General features: G+C 29.5%; 1 protein-coding gene across 1 annotated transcript in view; it reads right to left on the bottom strand.

Moving 5' to 3' along the window:
• Window positions 1-17,578, bottom strand: part of LOC142320319 (limbic system-associated membrane protein-like) — a 341,433-nt gene that overhangs the window by 193,687 nt on the left and 130,168 nt on the right. Inside the window, exon 4 of the mRNA XM_075358026.1 lies at window positions 14,687-14,837. Coding sequence (XP_075214141.1) covers window positions 14,687-14,837 — 151 coding nt within the window. The remainder of the gene's footprint in view (window positions 1-14,686; window positions 14,838-17,578) is intronic.

Genomic DNA, 17,578 nt, shown 5'->3' with positions numbered 1-17,578 from the left:
AGGGGTGGAGTAGCTATATTAACATCGACTAGAGCTACCACCGAAGCGGTTGTTCTAAACACAAACCTACAAGCGGTCGCCGTTAGAATGAAGCGTCCGCTCCAGGTCACTGTCTGCAGCATATACTTGCCGTATTTTGATTGGAATAAAGATGACATAGCAAGACTAATTTCCGAGCTTCCCCCACCTGTTTTACTGGTGGGTGACTTTAATGCTCATAATTTTCTTTGGGGATCAGATCGAGTAGATCCCCGTGGAAGAGAACTGGAAGGGTTCCTGATGAATTCAGAACTTATTATTTTAAACGATAGATCAGGAACCTTTCTCAATGCCAGAGATGGATCGACGTCCTGTATAGATCTTGCACTTATAAGCGGATCGATAGCACCGAGGTACAGCTTCCATGTCATAGACGATCTTCATGGAAGCGATCATTTCCCGGTGCAAATTGTAACTGATGTTACAAGAACAATATATCCCATCACTAAAAGATAGTTATTGGAAAAGGCAGACTGGACGAGCTTCACAGCTAGAACGATACTCCCGGAAACAACTGGAATTATCAGAGACGATGTCGACGCCATAACAAATGCAATAATTGAATCGGCATCGAGATATATTCCTAAAACATGTGGGAAACTTACGAAAGAAAAGGGCGTATAACGCCTTTAAGAAGCGTCCTAGCATAGAAAATCTTGTTGCCTTTAAGAAATACAGGGCGTATGCAAAACGTCATATGATAGACTCGAAAAAACGATCCTGGCAGCAATACGTGTCCTCTATCGACAAAGCTACTACTGCATCAGATGTTTGGAGGAAAGTGAAGGCGTAATGATTTTGCTCCCATAACTAGCCTTCAAGATGAAGATGAAATAAAAGACACTCCATATGAAATTGCAGAGCTGTTATCCAATCACTTCGAAAAGGCCAGCAGAACGGCCAACTACGAGAAAGGTTTTCGAACCATAAAAGAAGAACTCAAAAGTCTACTAAATTTTAGAACTGAGTATAATTACTCATATAATGTACCATTTAAAATGGAAGAATTCGCGAAGCGTTGGAAAAAGCAGGTAACACAGCTGCTGGTCCGGATGAAATCCATTATAATATGATCAGGCAGCTGAATACCACTGCAAAACGCAGATTATTAGAACTTTATAATAAAATATGGCGGGATGGAACGTACCCGCAGCAGTGGAAAAAAGCTCATGTTGTTCCAGTACCAAAGAAAAATAAAAATTTAACAGACCCCAATAGCTATCGTCCTATTTCTTTGACGTGTGCTATGGGAAAAATACTGGAAAAAATGATTAATAATCGACTCGTCTGGGTTTTGGAAAAAGAAAACCTGATATCACCGTATCAAGCAGGTTTTCGGCAATACCATTCTACCACTGATAAAATGATCAGCTTAGAGGACATTATATATAACAGCTTTATTAAAAGGAAACATTGTGTCGGAGTCTTCTTTGATCTTCAGAAGGCTTTCGATATGACCTGGCGTCATGGTATAATGCTCCAGATACATGAATGGGGCATTCGTGGCAATCTGCCTATACTGCTCAGCAACTACATGAATGACCGTACCTTCCAAGTACGCGTCAACAATGAATATTCATGTGAAAGAATCTTGGAAAATGGCATACCGCAGGGTTCGCCGTTGAGCGGTACCTTGTTTACCATTGCCATTAATAAATTGATACTAGCCATTCCAGTAGAAATCAACAAAAGCGTCTATGTTGATGATCTGGCAATTGTGTATGCCAGCAACAAGACTGCTATGGTGAGGTACAATTTGCAACGAGCGATCAATGCTCTAAATGAAGTTGCAAGGAATAACGGATTCCAATTCTCACCAGAGAACACGTGCTGTGTACACTTTTGTAAGAAGAGAATTCCTCATCAAAGTCCTGCGTTGACAATTAACGATAATCCAATACAATATAAAGATAGCGTAAGATATTTAGGACTAGTATTGGATAAATCCCTTACATGGGGATTACATATACAGGACTTGAGTGATAGATGCAAAAGAACCCTAAACATTATAAAATGTTTATCGAATTTAAATTGGGGCTCAGACAAAGAGACATTATTGAGATTGTATAAAGCATTGGTTCAGTCTAAACTAGACTACGGATGTATCGTATATTCATCCGCTAGAAAGTCGCACTTAAGAAAGTTAGACGTAGTTCATAATAGCGGAATAAGATATACAACAGGCGCTTTCCGCACAGGTCCGGCGGCTAGTCTGATGTCTGAAGCCGGAATAATGCCACTACATTATAGAAGAGAGATCCTGTTGTTAAGATATGCAGCAAATGTATGGGCTTTCCCTGCTCATATAAATAATAAATTGTTTACGAATCATCCTATGGCTGCAGTATATGAACATCGTGCTACCTATTCCAGACCAACCGGAATTAGGTACCACGAATTAAGAAGAAAATATGAAATTGCTATACCAGAGTCACTAGCAATTTCTACTATAGAAATACCGCCATGGCTCTTGTCAGCGGTAAATACAAATTTGGATCTCTCTCAAGGAGAAATAAAAAAGAAACCAGCAGTGATCATCCAGCAGGAATTTTTAGAAACCTTCAGTAGTTACGAAGAACATATCAGAATTTATACTGACGGTTCTAAAACCGAACATGGTGTTGGATGCTCGATATATGTAAATGAAGAGGCCCACTTTTGGAGACTGCCAGATGTGGCCAGTGTCTACACGGCAGAACTCACTGCAATTCAGCAAGCTCTTCGCTACACTGAACACTATTGCGAAGAGAGAGTGCTAATATGTTCCGATTCATTAAGTGCACTCCTCGCAATTCGGAACAAGAACATTAAGGATGTCCTAATTGCAAACATTCTGTCCATTTTATACGTACTAAAACAACGAGGACAGCGATGCGTATTTGTATGGACTCCAGGGCATGCTGGTATTACAGGTAATGAAATCGCAGACGAAGCTGCCAGAAAGGCAACAGTCTGCGATGACTTGGATGCATTTCCTGTAAGAGTGGCAGATGTTAAAAACCGTCTAACAAACATAGTAAAAAACAAGTGGAACGCTGAATCGAGGAGTTTAAATACAAAATTAAACTCAGTTAAAACTTCTCCTTATAAATGGAAAAGCGACTTTAAGTTGACTCGCCGTGAACAAGTAGCGGTGACCAGACTTAGAATCGGTCACACGCGATTAACAAATTTATATATGTTAACCGGCGAAGTGAGACCAATGTGCGGTGTTTATAATAAAACACTGACAATCAAGCATCTAATAGAAGAGTGTACCATATATGAGGACCTCAGAAAGAGGTTCCGTCTTACAAATAATATTACTGCTGATCTGGATAATGGAAATGAAGAAAATATAGTTGCATTTTTACACGCCAGTGGACTTCTTAAAAGTCTATAAAATGGAAGTTTAAAGCTGTGGTAAAAGATACTCTAAGCGGTAGTTTTATATATACATATAAGGGAGTCTCGAAGCGTGGCACGTATAGTGACGGGAGGTAGCCCTCTCTCCTAGGCCATTTTGGCTCACCTGCATTCAAGAGCATTGAGTCGGGGTGTGTCCGATGATGGCATGGGGGACCCTCAAGGGTGGATTGAGGGCGCGAGGCTATGGGTGTACGCCGTGCATGCCTATGGCCTGATATAAGAAGGATTCAACTGCCACGGCACCCTGGCACGACTGATATACGGCGGTTCTGGTCGCCCCGAGGGTGCTTAAACAAACTATAAATGAGATTCGTAGAAGAAAGAAAGAAAGATATGGTATTGACAAGTTTAATTGTAATTTTAATTCCATGGTCTTTTGAGAACCTATCTCAAATTTTAATATTGGGGCCCTTTACACCCCGTAAGTGTTTGTGATTGTCCTTGTCTTTCATGTTTTAATGTTTATTGTGAAGTTTGTGTTTTTAAATAAAATGTAAGGGCCCTTTACACCCTTACATATGACGATCCTGATGGAGATAATAATTTCTTTTAAAGAATGTGTCGAGGGCTTGACCTTACCAGTCGATGCCTATAAAAATTCAGTTAAAAAAAATAATAATAATAAATAATTATTAATTAACAGTAAATAATTTAAATTAATAAAATAGTTAATAATGATTGCGTGTAGATTACATATTTAAAAAATAAAAATAACTATAAAGGTATCTGCGATAATAAGAGAAGGTATGAGTCAATAACTACTAATGATGTAATAAATTTAAAAAAAAGTAATGAATAATTATCATTTTCCATTTAAGGAATGCATGATTTTGATTTGCGAATATCACAAATTATAAATACTAATTCAAGCATATATAAAAAATATTATGGTATTCTGTAATATTATTTATTTAAATCCTTATTTATCCTTATTTAAATCCTTATTTATTTAAATAATTATATGCGAAGATACATTTTCCAAGAACGTATTGGGTTATTAAAATGAAATTAAAATTATTTTACAATATATGAAATTTCAACAGTTAAAAAAATTCCCTTAGCAATAATTACGTAAAAACAGTTGTTGCGTGAGATTAAAAAAAAATTATTTGTAATGTACACATACGAACGGTCCAGATACGGGTCGGATAAAAACGTTGTTTATAATGATTACAACTACGTTGTAACACGTAGACCAATTTCAATTAACAGCAGTTCTTGTGCCTGCGCTTATCAGAGAAAAAAAAACTGTTACTACAACTATATCCCACAAAGGATTATAAGAAATTAAATAAAAAATCGTCCACAAAAAAATCAGAGAAACCTTTTTTGCAGAATTTAATCCTTCCATTGTAATTTATTTTTTAAAACCGTGATTAAAAATTAGATTTATACCTCCTCTAATATATATATACATATATGTAGCCTAAAAAATGTTATTTGAATATTCTATATTCAGATATTTAACTCAATAAATTTCTCAAAAATGGTTACCGTTGATATATTAATAAATTATTAAAAAGTGAAAATCCGCCTTACCAGCAATTAATTTTGACTTCTCGAGATCTTTCAGTCCTTAAACCATCGCCAGGAGATTAAAATATCATTACAAAATAAAGTTAAAAAATAAAAATATTAAGCAGTCATGACCGATTGGTATTTATCAGTATACTCAAACTGATAATAGTAGCAAACTTACAATACTAGTATTGCTAGTTTTGAGTATACTCAAAATCAGTCATGACTGCTTAATATTTTAATTCTTTAACTTTATTTTATAATGATATTTTAATCTCCTGACGGTGGTCTAATGACTGAAAGATCTCGAAAAATCAAAATTAATTGCTGGTAAGGTGGATTTGCACTTTTTAATAATTTAACTTAATATTACGTTCATGACAGATCTTTTTATAATAATACCAACTTGGAAGTAACATGCAACCTGCCCTATTTCCTGCTCAGTAGCTTAGATTTTCCTCAGATGAATTTGCTATACCATTTTTTATTCTCAATCAATTCTCCTTTGATTTGATTTTCGTATTTTATTTCTTTAATTGCCTTATGTAGTTTGTCTTCTATGGTTTCCTCATTCAATTTCTCCAGCTTTTCTAATTTCCATTTTTTAAGTACGTTCTCTTTCTCTGCAATTTTTAAACAATTCTCATTTTCATCATAAGTAACACATGATCCCTATTGTAATCTACACCTCTTAATACCATGACTTTCTTAACAGCATTAATATTTTTTCCATCTACTCATATGTGGCTATTCCCTTTGACCCCATGGGGTACCCACATATATCTCCACCTTTCATGGTTTTTGAACAAAATATTAATAATATAATTTTTGTGTTCAAAAATTTCTACTAATCTGTTACCTCATTCCATTCTTTACCCTTAACCAACATTTTCCTACCACACTTCATTCTTCATCTTTTCTGACCACAGCACTCCAGTCTCCCATCAGTACCTTACAACAGACTTTCCTAATTTTATTACATTTTCAATACTCTCTCATACATCTCTTTAACATTGTCTTCATGATTTGAGCATATACATATATATATATATATATATATATATATATATATATATATATATATATTCAATTGTGTTAGAACTCAATTTTGCTTTTTCTAACATGCCAATCATTAATAATATTAATTTATCATTAATGTAACATATTTTCTGCATCCGTTTTGCCACTTCATTTCTCATTATTATTTCCATTTTATTTTTGCCTTTCTTTCTTCCAGAAAAGTATGTGGTAACTTCTCTACTCTTCAATGTCATTCCAACACCTGTCCTTTCCACTATATTTCACTCATGTAAAGTATTGAGATATACTTTGACTGAGTCATGAAGGTAATTGTAAATAAATTAAGTTTTAAGAGTTCTGTTTAATTTTTGCACCAGTACTTCCTCAGATGTCCAATTTATTTATTTAACGAGAAAAATGAGTGAAAAGAATGACAAAACAATGAAATAAAAGAAAAATGATAAATAAAATTCAGATATTTTTCATGAATTGATCTGAAAAATTAATTGTTTTAATGATTTTATATATTTTAAATGCGTGAAACAATTGCTGTCTGATAATGTATGTGTGTGGTTGAGAAATTTAAAGAAGTTAGTTCCTTTCATTAAGTTTAGTTTAATAATTTCTTTTAGACTTTTTAGGATATGTTTTTTACGCAAGCAGTTTGTAAGAGATTTTTAAATAGAAATATACCTTCGTATTAAAATAATAATGTGCTCTTTTCACTCTTCAATCATTAATGTCTGGATAATTTTCCATACACTGCAATCGGTTGCACAGCATGTTAAAACCAGATTCTGTTTTGTTCTTACATGACTAAATGTCAAGATAGCACTTTGATCTTTCACATTAGTGCTTCTGTAGGTTTAGACACTCATTTGCTTGTCACTAACATATGCGTGTTTTATATATATATGTTATAATTTGTATAGGGTACACAAACACAGCTCTTTTCGTTAAATATCTAGAAATAGAATAAATTATTTTTAATGAATTATCTATCACATTAACTTATTAAATGAAAAGTTCATTTCAAAAATGAAATTGAATTTTTAATTAATTTCGTTGTATGTAAAGAATTTTAATAAACTCATCTCTGCACTTATCTATTACACAATAGCTGAAATTTTATATAATAATTGAAGACGTTTTAGATTTATGTAAATCGGTCATACTGATAAAAAATTTGATATTTTTGTTGGTTTTTCGTGTACAATAATAATAAAAAAAAGATATTTTCTTACATAAAATATAATAGTACAAGTAATATTTTTTTTAAAAACTACATTTTTCAAGATATCTTTAAGAAATTCCATTTTCTTCTAACATTTAGCACTAAACAAAAAAAAAAAAAATATTTAGTAATGATTCACTTTTATCATTTCAGTGTTTTTATTTTGCGTATACAGTTTTATAAATTTTTTTAATTCAATTTCCGTTATTTTTCACAATAAACCTAATGTAAATTACTAATAAAATTGTAAATAAAAATATTTAAAGTAGCATAATTATGGCAGTACATAAAAATATTTTCATTAATTTAAATAATTTAATTACTTAATTAAATTATTTAATTTTTGTTATTTTAATTTTTCATACTATACACCAGTAGTACTTCAAAAAAAGAATCGTTTTATCTTTTTAATGAATGAATCTTTTTAATTTCTTTAACAATAAAAAAAAAAAATGTATATTGAAATATTTGTTTTCTTTTTTCAAAATAAATAATATTCTTAAATTTATATAAACCTTTTCTAGAACTAAAAAGTATATAAAAAATTGATTAAATTATTGAATAAATATTTCAGTAAATTTGTGGATAAAAAGATGATTTTAATATTTGTTTGTGGGGGGGGGGGTATCTAATTCTCCTGTAATCTAGCAAAGTTTAATATTTAGACTAACTGCCAATATCTGTTTAGGTTACTCCGGTTTACACGATATACCACATCCTGTTACTAATTAGCATATTGTGTAACTGTTAGGTCCGGTAAAATACACAATCATAAATACATTCGTCTCATATAAATGAAAAATTTACAAACGTATAAGCAATTAAAAGAGAGCGGTCAAATAGAAAATACGTACAGTTATGAGGCAGGGTAGCAAACAAAAATTATATTCCGGTTTACTTTACCGGAAATGTCCATATCGATTATATATTTTTCTTTGTGTCTTTTGTAGCTGAATTTTATTCTTTTTTTCTAAATTCTTTTATTTTTAATATTGTTTGGCCAACAGAAAAACTGATGTTAGTCCATTCATTTATTACAAAAATTAATAACTTATAATACGTCATTTAATTTTTTTTTTTACTCTGATATTTTTTACATAATGACATTTTTTAATAGCTGCTCTAGAAGCACTGTTAATTGCATTATTTTCATGCTTTTAGCAAAGTGATGTAAAATATACATGATTTGTTAGTACGATCAAAGATAAACTGCTGTAGTTATAGCAATTTAATGTTTTATTATTATTATTAGTGTATTTTTTTTATTTGATGCTTTATAAATATCTTAATTTATAAAAGTTTTGTAAAATTTAAAATTAGACTAAATTATTGATATTTGTAACGCTTACCTGTTATCATACTAGTAATGTTAAAATTACATTCCTAAATTGATTTTCTAGTATTCATATCCTACAATCACAATTGCTTTCTACAACTCGAGATACTTTTTTCCATATTCCGGTAGGTCTAACTTTGAATTTCACCTTTGTTTATTAGGAGTTTTTGTTCGTGAGGTTAGTATATTAGTAACATTTTATATCTCTCGATCACTAAGCATAGACATATGGTTAGATGTTTCATAAGAGCTCTGTACTTATTAAATGCACGATGTTGTTGAATATTTTAGCACCATACACCATATCCAAAAATGGAATGTCATACAAATTCTCAAACATCCATTTCCCGTTTACTTGAGAGCTAAACTGTTGGCTACCGTTTATCGTTACAGGAGTAAAATTGTTACGATGGTCAACATTTATGGGAATATTGATTAAAATGCATCGAACTGGGTACATTTGAAGATGACCTCCGGTATAGCTCATAAGGGCTAGGAGTGGAGTGGTTGGCGGAGGGTGTCTTCCTCTATGGGTGTTAGTTCCCTTATGCTCTGTGGAAACAATTACATCGTGGTCGCTTCTAGACGGACATCGATCTCGCTTCTTCTGGATATCATAATATCCAAGATTACATGAAAGCTTTGAAAATTTTATCTGTTTACGTCTCGAAACTCCTTTCTAACCACTTCTTTATTTTATCCGTTTGAAATTGTTGTTAAAAATCTGTAATTTTCCTTTTTCTACATATTTTTTTGGGAATAAATTAAGTATCCAGCTTCTAAGGTTCCGCAGTCAAGACAAAATTGATTTGATCGAGTTAATAACGACTTTTCCGTAATTTATTGCATCCTTTCTTTACTGTTTTGAGTAAAGTATAATAATGATGAATACTAATATTAATACCTGGAAAGTTGCATGTTTTTTCTACAAACCTATTTTATTACAAAATATTTGTTTGGAAATAAATTGATGTTTCACAGCTTATATATTTTTTATTAAGCACATTTTCCTGATATTTGAGTTGAACTTTTATTCCTGTGTTTGCTGAAATTACATTGTTAACTGTGTGAAATGTAGTGTAGTGTGAAAAGTAATAACGTTAAAATTTTCATGGGTCAGACCAATTTAACTTTATTCTATGAGTACTTTTGTTATTACAGTTACTCTAATAACAAAGTACTTATTACTCTTATAAAATAACTAACATTACGTAAGTTACATAATGGTTTATTGTTAGAAAATAAATTATACATAAAGGTTTTAATGTAAAATAATAATTAAAATAAAATAAAAATTTACAGTGTACAATCAGTTTATTTAATATTATTTATCATTAATCAACTACATTTTTTTTCTTTCTTTCCGTAGGGGGAGGAAAAGGCTCTGCCAGCCGCCGTCATGCTCTCACTGCCCTCAGTGCGGGGCTCTCACCCGCTAAAAAACCTCCCCTCCTATCAAACAGGGGCCGGATCTAAGCCATATGATATGTACAGCCCCTGCATGATCACCCAGGCACTCTACTATCCAAATTCGTATGACCGGAAGTCGTACCCAGGGGGTAATCGACGAGCGACGACTCCTAGGAGCTCCCACCGCCAACCCAAAGAAGCTGGCCTCCCTTGATCACCCGTCATCAAACTCCACGTCTCTATAGATCCGCATCTGCTCAGCCTGTTGTTGCCTCTCTTTATTGGCCTTCTCTCCTAACATTGATGTAATCGTAGTCGAGACACATTTTCTTTTGTTGCTATTGCTGAGCATCACCTTGATTATATTGTTGGCCTGACTTCACTAATTACATTGTGAAGTCACAATTTTTCAGTTGTTCAGATGAAAGCAACTGTTCCCCCGGGTTTTTAGGTTGACTTTTCCACAAAAACTTCTGACATGTAGAGAATATTGTATTCATTACAAGTTCTCTCATACTATTCGGCTAGATATTACATTGATGGCGTTTATTTTTATTACCTACCTTTGCTTTCACTTTCCACCCTCTAAGAGCTTATGCTTTATGTTAGTTTTCTCCTTAATATTTTCTTTGCTGCTGGTTAATTCTTCTAGGATTTCTACCGTATTATTTATTTAGCGTAATCAAAAATCAGTGCAATGGTTAACCTTTGAAGAACTACTTTTTCTGTTTTATATTCAGAATAAATTTAGCGTATCCGTTGATATGAGATCTTAAGAATAATATAGGTGGTACTTTTTCATCAACATAGGAAATAAAATTACTCTCTGTACAGATAATTTGATAAGTCATGAGTACACTAAATAGAGGTTAGTAATCCACTTGAATTATTTTTTAATACATAAACTCGGGGAAAAAAAGTATATATAAAAATTTAGCTATTTTTCTTAAATAATTATGTTTCTGACGTAAATAAGCATCTTAATGTATGAGCTCAAAAAAAAAAAAAATTAGGGTATTCAAAAAGATTTTGCCATAAAATTTTAGAAGTAACTATTTTTCCTTCTCGTGCTTAACAGAAGTAGTCTTGAAGTAATGTTTCGTCTGTCACCATTATCATAGCAGAAACATTATCTTTACTTCACACATCATTTTAACCAACCATGTTAACAATAATTAAATAACGATAGAGCGTATCTGTAATAATATTTTTTCCAGAAAACAAAGGAAGTTTTGGAATATTTAAGTTTATTTCAACAATTTAGTTATAGGTACCAATAATATAATGTTAAAATATCTACTGAGAACGTTTAAACAAATGATCTCATAAGGATCTTTCAAAATACCGCAAAACTTGCACACATGGACGATTTCGGAAACATCACACGTTCGTATTATATTATACGAGTAAAATTTTATCTTTCCTATTATATTAAAACTTGACATTAAAACAATTTTTTTCTACATTTTTACGTAAATGTGAACTTCAAATATAATATAAGTAAAAAAATCCTACAGTATATAAGTGTTTATTGGTTTTTTTTTGTATAAGCCAAAAAAAACAATCAATAAACACTTAAATTTGTTATGGTTTGCTAGCAACAATAACAATAGTAACTATATCTCCAAAATTGTCATTACGTATTACTACTATTGGAACTGAGTCCTTAGTTTGAACCTTCTTCTAAGAAACTATAAACTGAGTCGAAGCAATGTAGTCAACAGAAAATTTGAGCTGATTTTATTAACGAATCATAGAAAAAATGACTCCATTTTTTCTGCGGTAACTGTTTCCAAAAATTAGAGTGATCTACAAGGACCAAATTTTTAATGTTTCTTCAGGACGGTTTTTTAATTATGCACAATTTTACGCATAAAAGATGACCTCTATTCTCCTTTCATCATCTTTCTCTTTCCAAAAAAAAACCTAAAATTCTTACAATTCAAATTTTCAACTATTATTTTAAAATTTTGTGAATTGGTTCGGATTTTTCTAAATCTTCAACGTTGCTTAATTTAAAAAAAAAACATTACTCATCAAGCTGTGGAAAAAATATTACCTCCGATAATCCTAAGAGATTATATATTTAATTTAGACTAAAGGTGGGGGAAAAAATATCAATTACCCTTGCTCAATTGTATACCTAGTTGCGTTGTGCAGTAAATATCTTACAAATTATTGTCATTCAAGTTGAATGTACTCTTTTAAGTTGAATGTATACTTTTATTTAAAAATCGTGTTGTGTTTAATTATTGAATATTGAATTTTACCAATAAAAAAATCTAAAATTTAAAAAAATTATTGTTTAATAAAACGAAAGTGTACATTACTAATGTGTACAGTTAAATATTATAAAATTTAAAACATTTAAAATTTTATATTTTTTTTAGTTTATAACAAAATAAAGCTTCCCTTCGAAAGTTTTTACTTTTTGTTGCTAGAAGTGGACGTTGATTATTTGTGAAGCACGAGTTAAATATATTGTTATCCTTAACGTAAATAAACATTTATATTTAACATGATTCAGTAAATTATTACTGCGTATTAACTGGCAAATTAAACAAATGACGATTTGGGGGAGTACAAAAACAAATGGCTATCGGACAATATTCCACAATGTGTAATTACACATTTACTGCTCGGTAAAAACCAACTGGACATCTATTTGCACGGCTATATTGAATATACTTTTTCAAAGTGGAATAAAATCTATAATATACTAATAACTTTACAATCTGTCATCAAAGCTACTTCATTCAACAATTTAATAATTTCCGTTTCACCTCAAACTTTTATCCCAATGATTAAAATATCATGTGGAGCTTAAGTTAAAGAGTTAAAATTTAGACTAAAATGCTCAGGAGGATGAATTCAAGAGATTGGATTGACCTCCATGTATGTAGTAGCATATAATTTTAACGGAATCGTTTACACTAAATCCCAAAATTTGATCGAAGCCCGACATAGAGAACAAAACAACAGATATTTTATGTATTTATGATATATAGGTAGATGCCATCACAAACGAGTAAATATAAATAGTATTTCCAAACAGTTTGAAAATTTAAGTTTGGGATAGTTAAGCTTTACAATAAATCTTTTAAAAAAAATATGAAATAAAGAAATAAAAAAGAAAATATGAAAAATTTCAGGCGTCTAAACTGTTTCAAAGCACGATAATTACTTCCAAAGAAATCATTCTTTATAACAAATTCTGTCTATAAAAAAATTCTGTCATTGTAAGAAGAGATATTACACTAATATAAAACACAAAAGTATACACTATAAATTTACTATATATATGCCTTAAAAAAAAAAAAAAATTCTAATAAAATTGGTAGAATTCGTAAAGTACGAGTATATACTGAATATTTAAAATAGGGAAAGAGATTGTCATTCCATTAATAAAACTTAAAAATAATAAAAGTTGTTTCTTCCTGGACATAACTTTATTTGCTTTAAACTTTTCCTGTAAACAAAGTCGTTACTTTTTACCAAAGAGGGTAAGCTAATATAACCAAAACAAAACTTACCAAATACATCTTTCATGAAGTATCAACTTACGAACAGCGTACAGTAAAAATCAATAAATAAATATTATTATAACTGTTCCCTCCTACGTATATAGAAAAATAAAATAACTGTTTACCTACTTAAATAACAACTAAAAAAACTAATAATACTAACAAGAAAAAAATTTTTTTTCTACTTTTCAAGGAATCTGCAATTTAAACTCGCCGTTTCATTTGCACTTTGTTATAACCATATTTCCAGGATTTATTTTATATTGTTATAAATGGATATATCAATGAAGGAAAATTGTGTTTTGATAAGCAGAATTTTTTTAATTATTCAGTGAAATAGGTGTTATAAAATTAAACTGAGTAATATTTTTTTATAAACCAAATAGATTCTACACATTTATTTTGAAAAAAAAATCTAGAAACTAAAAATCATAAAGGGAGATACATTAGTTTATTGATTACCCTTAATATATCTTTGTATACATTTTAATATGTAGAATTTTACAAAATTTTAACCAGAGAAATCAAATTAATAGGAAACAGAGAATGATACATACTTTTTTTAAATATTTCTATATATCTGAGAACTCACATAAGCACACACCACACACAACAGCAGATAACTCAACCGTTAAAATTAATATTAAGTGTGGAATGTCAAAGATTTACTATACCAGTAAATTACTCTTACTGGTTTATTACCAGTTACGTTATTTAAGGTATGGTATGAGGCCAAATATTCCTTGAAATATTTTAAAATACTTTCAAACATTTTATGAAATACCTGTTAATCATTGCAAGAGTAGATGATATTATATATTCATACAAATATTAATTAATTTATAACTTTTGTATTTTATTGTATAATAATTCTATTATTTATCTTTTCTTGTAGATTGTACATCTAAACATTTTCTACAACTGAATTACAAATAAGTGCTACAAATATATAACAATCGTAATACTTAAAAGTTTATGTCCTTATGAAGAAGGTATCAAATCAATTTAAAAGAAACAAAAAAAGATATTACTTAAATACAAAGAAAAATGTTACAATAAAGAAATAATGAAAAGACATAAAACCGTGGTGAAAAAAATATAAAACAAATAACGGTGTGTGTTATTATTCTTTAATTAAATAAAGAAAATTCAATACCTATTAAATGAATAAGTAAGAAAAAATTAATAAAAACTTACATAGTACGTGTAGTGCTATTTGGGCAGTAGCTGGATCTCCAACTCCGTTGTTGGCCGAGCATAAATAAATTCCCGCTTGATGTCTTGTAGCCTCTACTATCGTTATTGAGAAACCTTCCATTGATTTCTCCCCTGAAGGCAGCAAATTGTTCTGTAAAAGTTTAAAAAAATGTTATTCGATCAAAACAGTTTCATTTCTGCTACTTCAGTGGTAAAATATTCTTTTTTTAATAATTTGTTATTGGTACTTTTTATAATTGAATAATTTTTTACATTGAAACAATAAAATAGTTGTTTTATTTTTAAATTTTACTCAATTTCTAATTAAATTAAACGTTTATAAACGAATCAAATTACAGAAATAAATTAAAGATATTTTCATAAAATCAAATGAAACATAAAACCCTAATATATATATATTTTTTAAATCTTCAGTATTTCATTAAATCTTTAATTTAAGAAACTGGTTATAAAAGCAAATTTCTGCCATAAACCTACAGAGTGATTTGGTACTTTTTTCAAAATTGAAAATTTTAAGAATTATTGATTTAGAAAAGAAAATATTATTTTTTACTTGTTTGTTTTGAGATATTTTCCCGTTTAATTTTTAAAAAGATATTTATTAAGCTTTTCAATTTTTTATTTGATAAGGGATATGCCTGTACTAAACACTGTTCATGTAAAATAAAAAATAAAAATAAAGCTGAGCTTAAGGCCTCATTAGAATATGGGATTAAATAATATGTTCTATATTTTTCAAATAATTTTGTTTCATTTTCGCCCAAAAAATATTTTTTATGTTATAATGATATTTTTTAATGTAGTAATATCAAGGTATACTCATATTATTACTTTCTACATTTAATACCAAGGAATTGCGAACAAATTTAAAAAAAATATTTTCAAATCCCTATGTAGACATCATTTTTTGTGTCAAAGATCTTCTAATATTAATTTGGAAAAAAATTAAAACAAAACAACTGAATAAAATTTTTCTTAAAAGTAAGAAAAAAGATATCAAAATAGGTCCGTTCGGTGGAGAATTTGGAGTGAACGTTTCCAAAAAAGGTCTATCGGTACTATTTTTTACCAAACCGTATGAAAGTAAGAAAAAATTATAAACGGCTTTCTGTTTCTTACCGCTTTGAAATTAAAATAAATTTGCTTTTATGACAAATTATTTGTGGAAATAAAATTTAATATTTCAATTTTGAAAGGATATAGAAATTGTTTATGCGTTGGTAACATTTTATTCGGTTCAAGTGTACGATTTACTTACTATTTAATTCAGTCACTGCAGTTTGTGTTTTGGTTTAATCCTGTATTTATCGATCTGCGCTTATTGGTATATTTTCTCCCATTGTTTATTTTACTTTGTATTTAAAACAACAAAACAATCTTCTTTCTTGAAATAGTCAGCAATTTTCAAATAATTCTTATCTATAATAATAAATATTATTTAACAACTATATTTTTTATTTTATTTTTATTATTTTTAAATATTATTTAATTTATTTTTGAAATGTTCCTCTTCAATTTTAAACAGTAAGTTTTTTATGTACAGCCTGGTAATTTAGTATATATGTTTGATAACTTACCTACTTATATGAGTTAATAAGGATAATTTAAATTGAGAAAAACAAATAACAAAATTGATTTTTGAAAACCTTCAAAAATCTAATTCAATTTTATAGAGTACAAATTGTTTGTATACTTAATTAATTGATATTTTTATTCCTGTAATGGATTCGGCAAAAGAAATATTCGACAAAAAAAAATTAAGTTAGAGAAAAAAGAATGATTATGAAAATAAATGAAAAGAATGATTATATATGAAAAATATTTATATAAATAAATAAATATATGTATATATACATAATTTACTAATTCATACAAAAAAATTCAAAATTGCACAGAGATACTTCAAAAAATGATTTAGGAAATTAATAAAAACAAGAACGTTCCTATAAACATAATAAGAAACGGATTGATTTCAAGTTATCGCTAAGCATTTCGCTTTGATTTCGATCTAAGAGTAAAATGAAGCCATCTTAAAATGGCTTCATTGACCAAAATTAAGAGTTGAATTTTAGTTAATTTAAACAATGTTTAAATGTGTTTCGGGAATTTTTTTTAGTTATTTCGAAGAAATTTTTTTTCTGTTAAATTTTATTTGTTCTATACGAACTATCTCACTAACGAACACACAAACTAACAAACTATCACGGAATTCGTCAGAACTTCGTCGGTACGACATCAACGAACTACGTTTACATTTTTAAACATTATCTAACCTAACAGTGAAATGAAAACTGGAAAAAATAAGCGTGAAAACATTGTATTTCAATTCAGTTAGATTAATAATGAAAAAAATATTTTTGTTAAATTCTCCAATTTTTTTAGGCACCGTTTTTTTCCATTTGATGAAGCTCAGGACTCGAATATGTCATTTTATTCATTTTTTTAATGTACCTTTACGAATCGCGCCGCTAGATAGCAGTACATAATAGTACTAGGTACCGTACAAAAACTTCATAATGTACTTGAAATAATAAAATTTAAAAGAAAATATACTGCAGTTTGTTTTAATAGTAAATGCTATTATCTAAATGAAAGTATTGAAGATGAAACAATTTTTTTAATTCACATCACTTCTTAAAAAAGTATAAGTATTAGCTTACAAGAGATTGTACTAGTTTTATTAAAAAAGGAATAAATAAAACAGAAATAAATTCGATTGGTAAAATCGAATTTAACGAAAAAAATCCAGGGTTACACTGAAAAAATAATAAGTACAATATTACAGTATTGATTATAATATTACATTACGGATTCGTAAAGGTCATTACACTAATTTTATTAAAAAAGGAAAAATATGGTATGAAGTGAATG

The sequence above is a fragment of the Lycorma delicatula genome, chromosome 2, assembly GCF_047948215.1.
Source record: "Lycorma delicatula isolate Av1 chromosome 2, ASM4794821v1, whole genome shotgun sequence".
Classification (NCBI taxonomy): domain Eukaryota; kingdom Metazoa; phylum Arthropoda; class Insecta; order Hemiptera; family Fulgoridae; genus Lycorma; species Lycorma delicatula.
The sequence above is the reverse complement of the archived record's forward strand: the minus strand, read 5'-3'. Positions and strand labels throughout refer to the sequence as shown.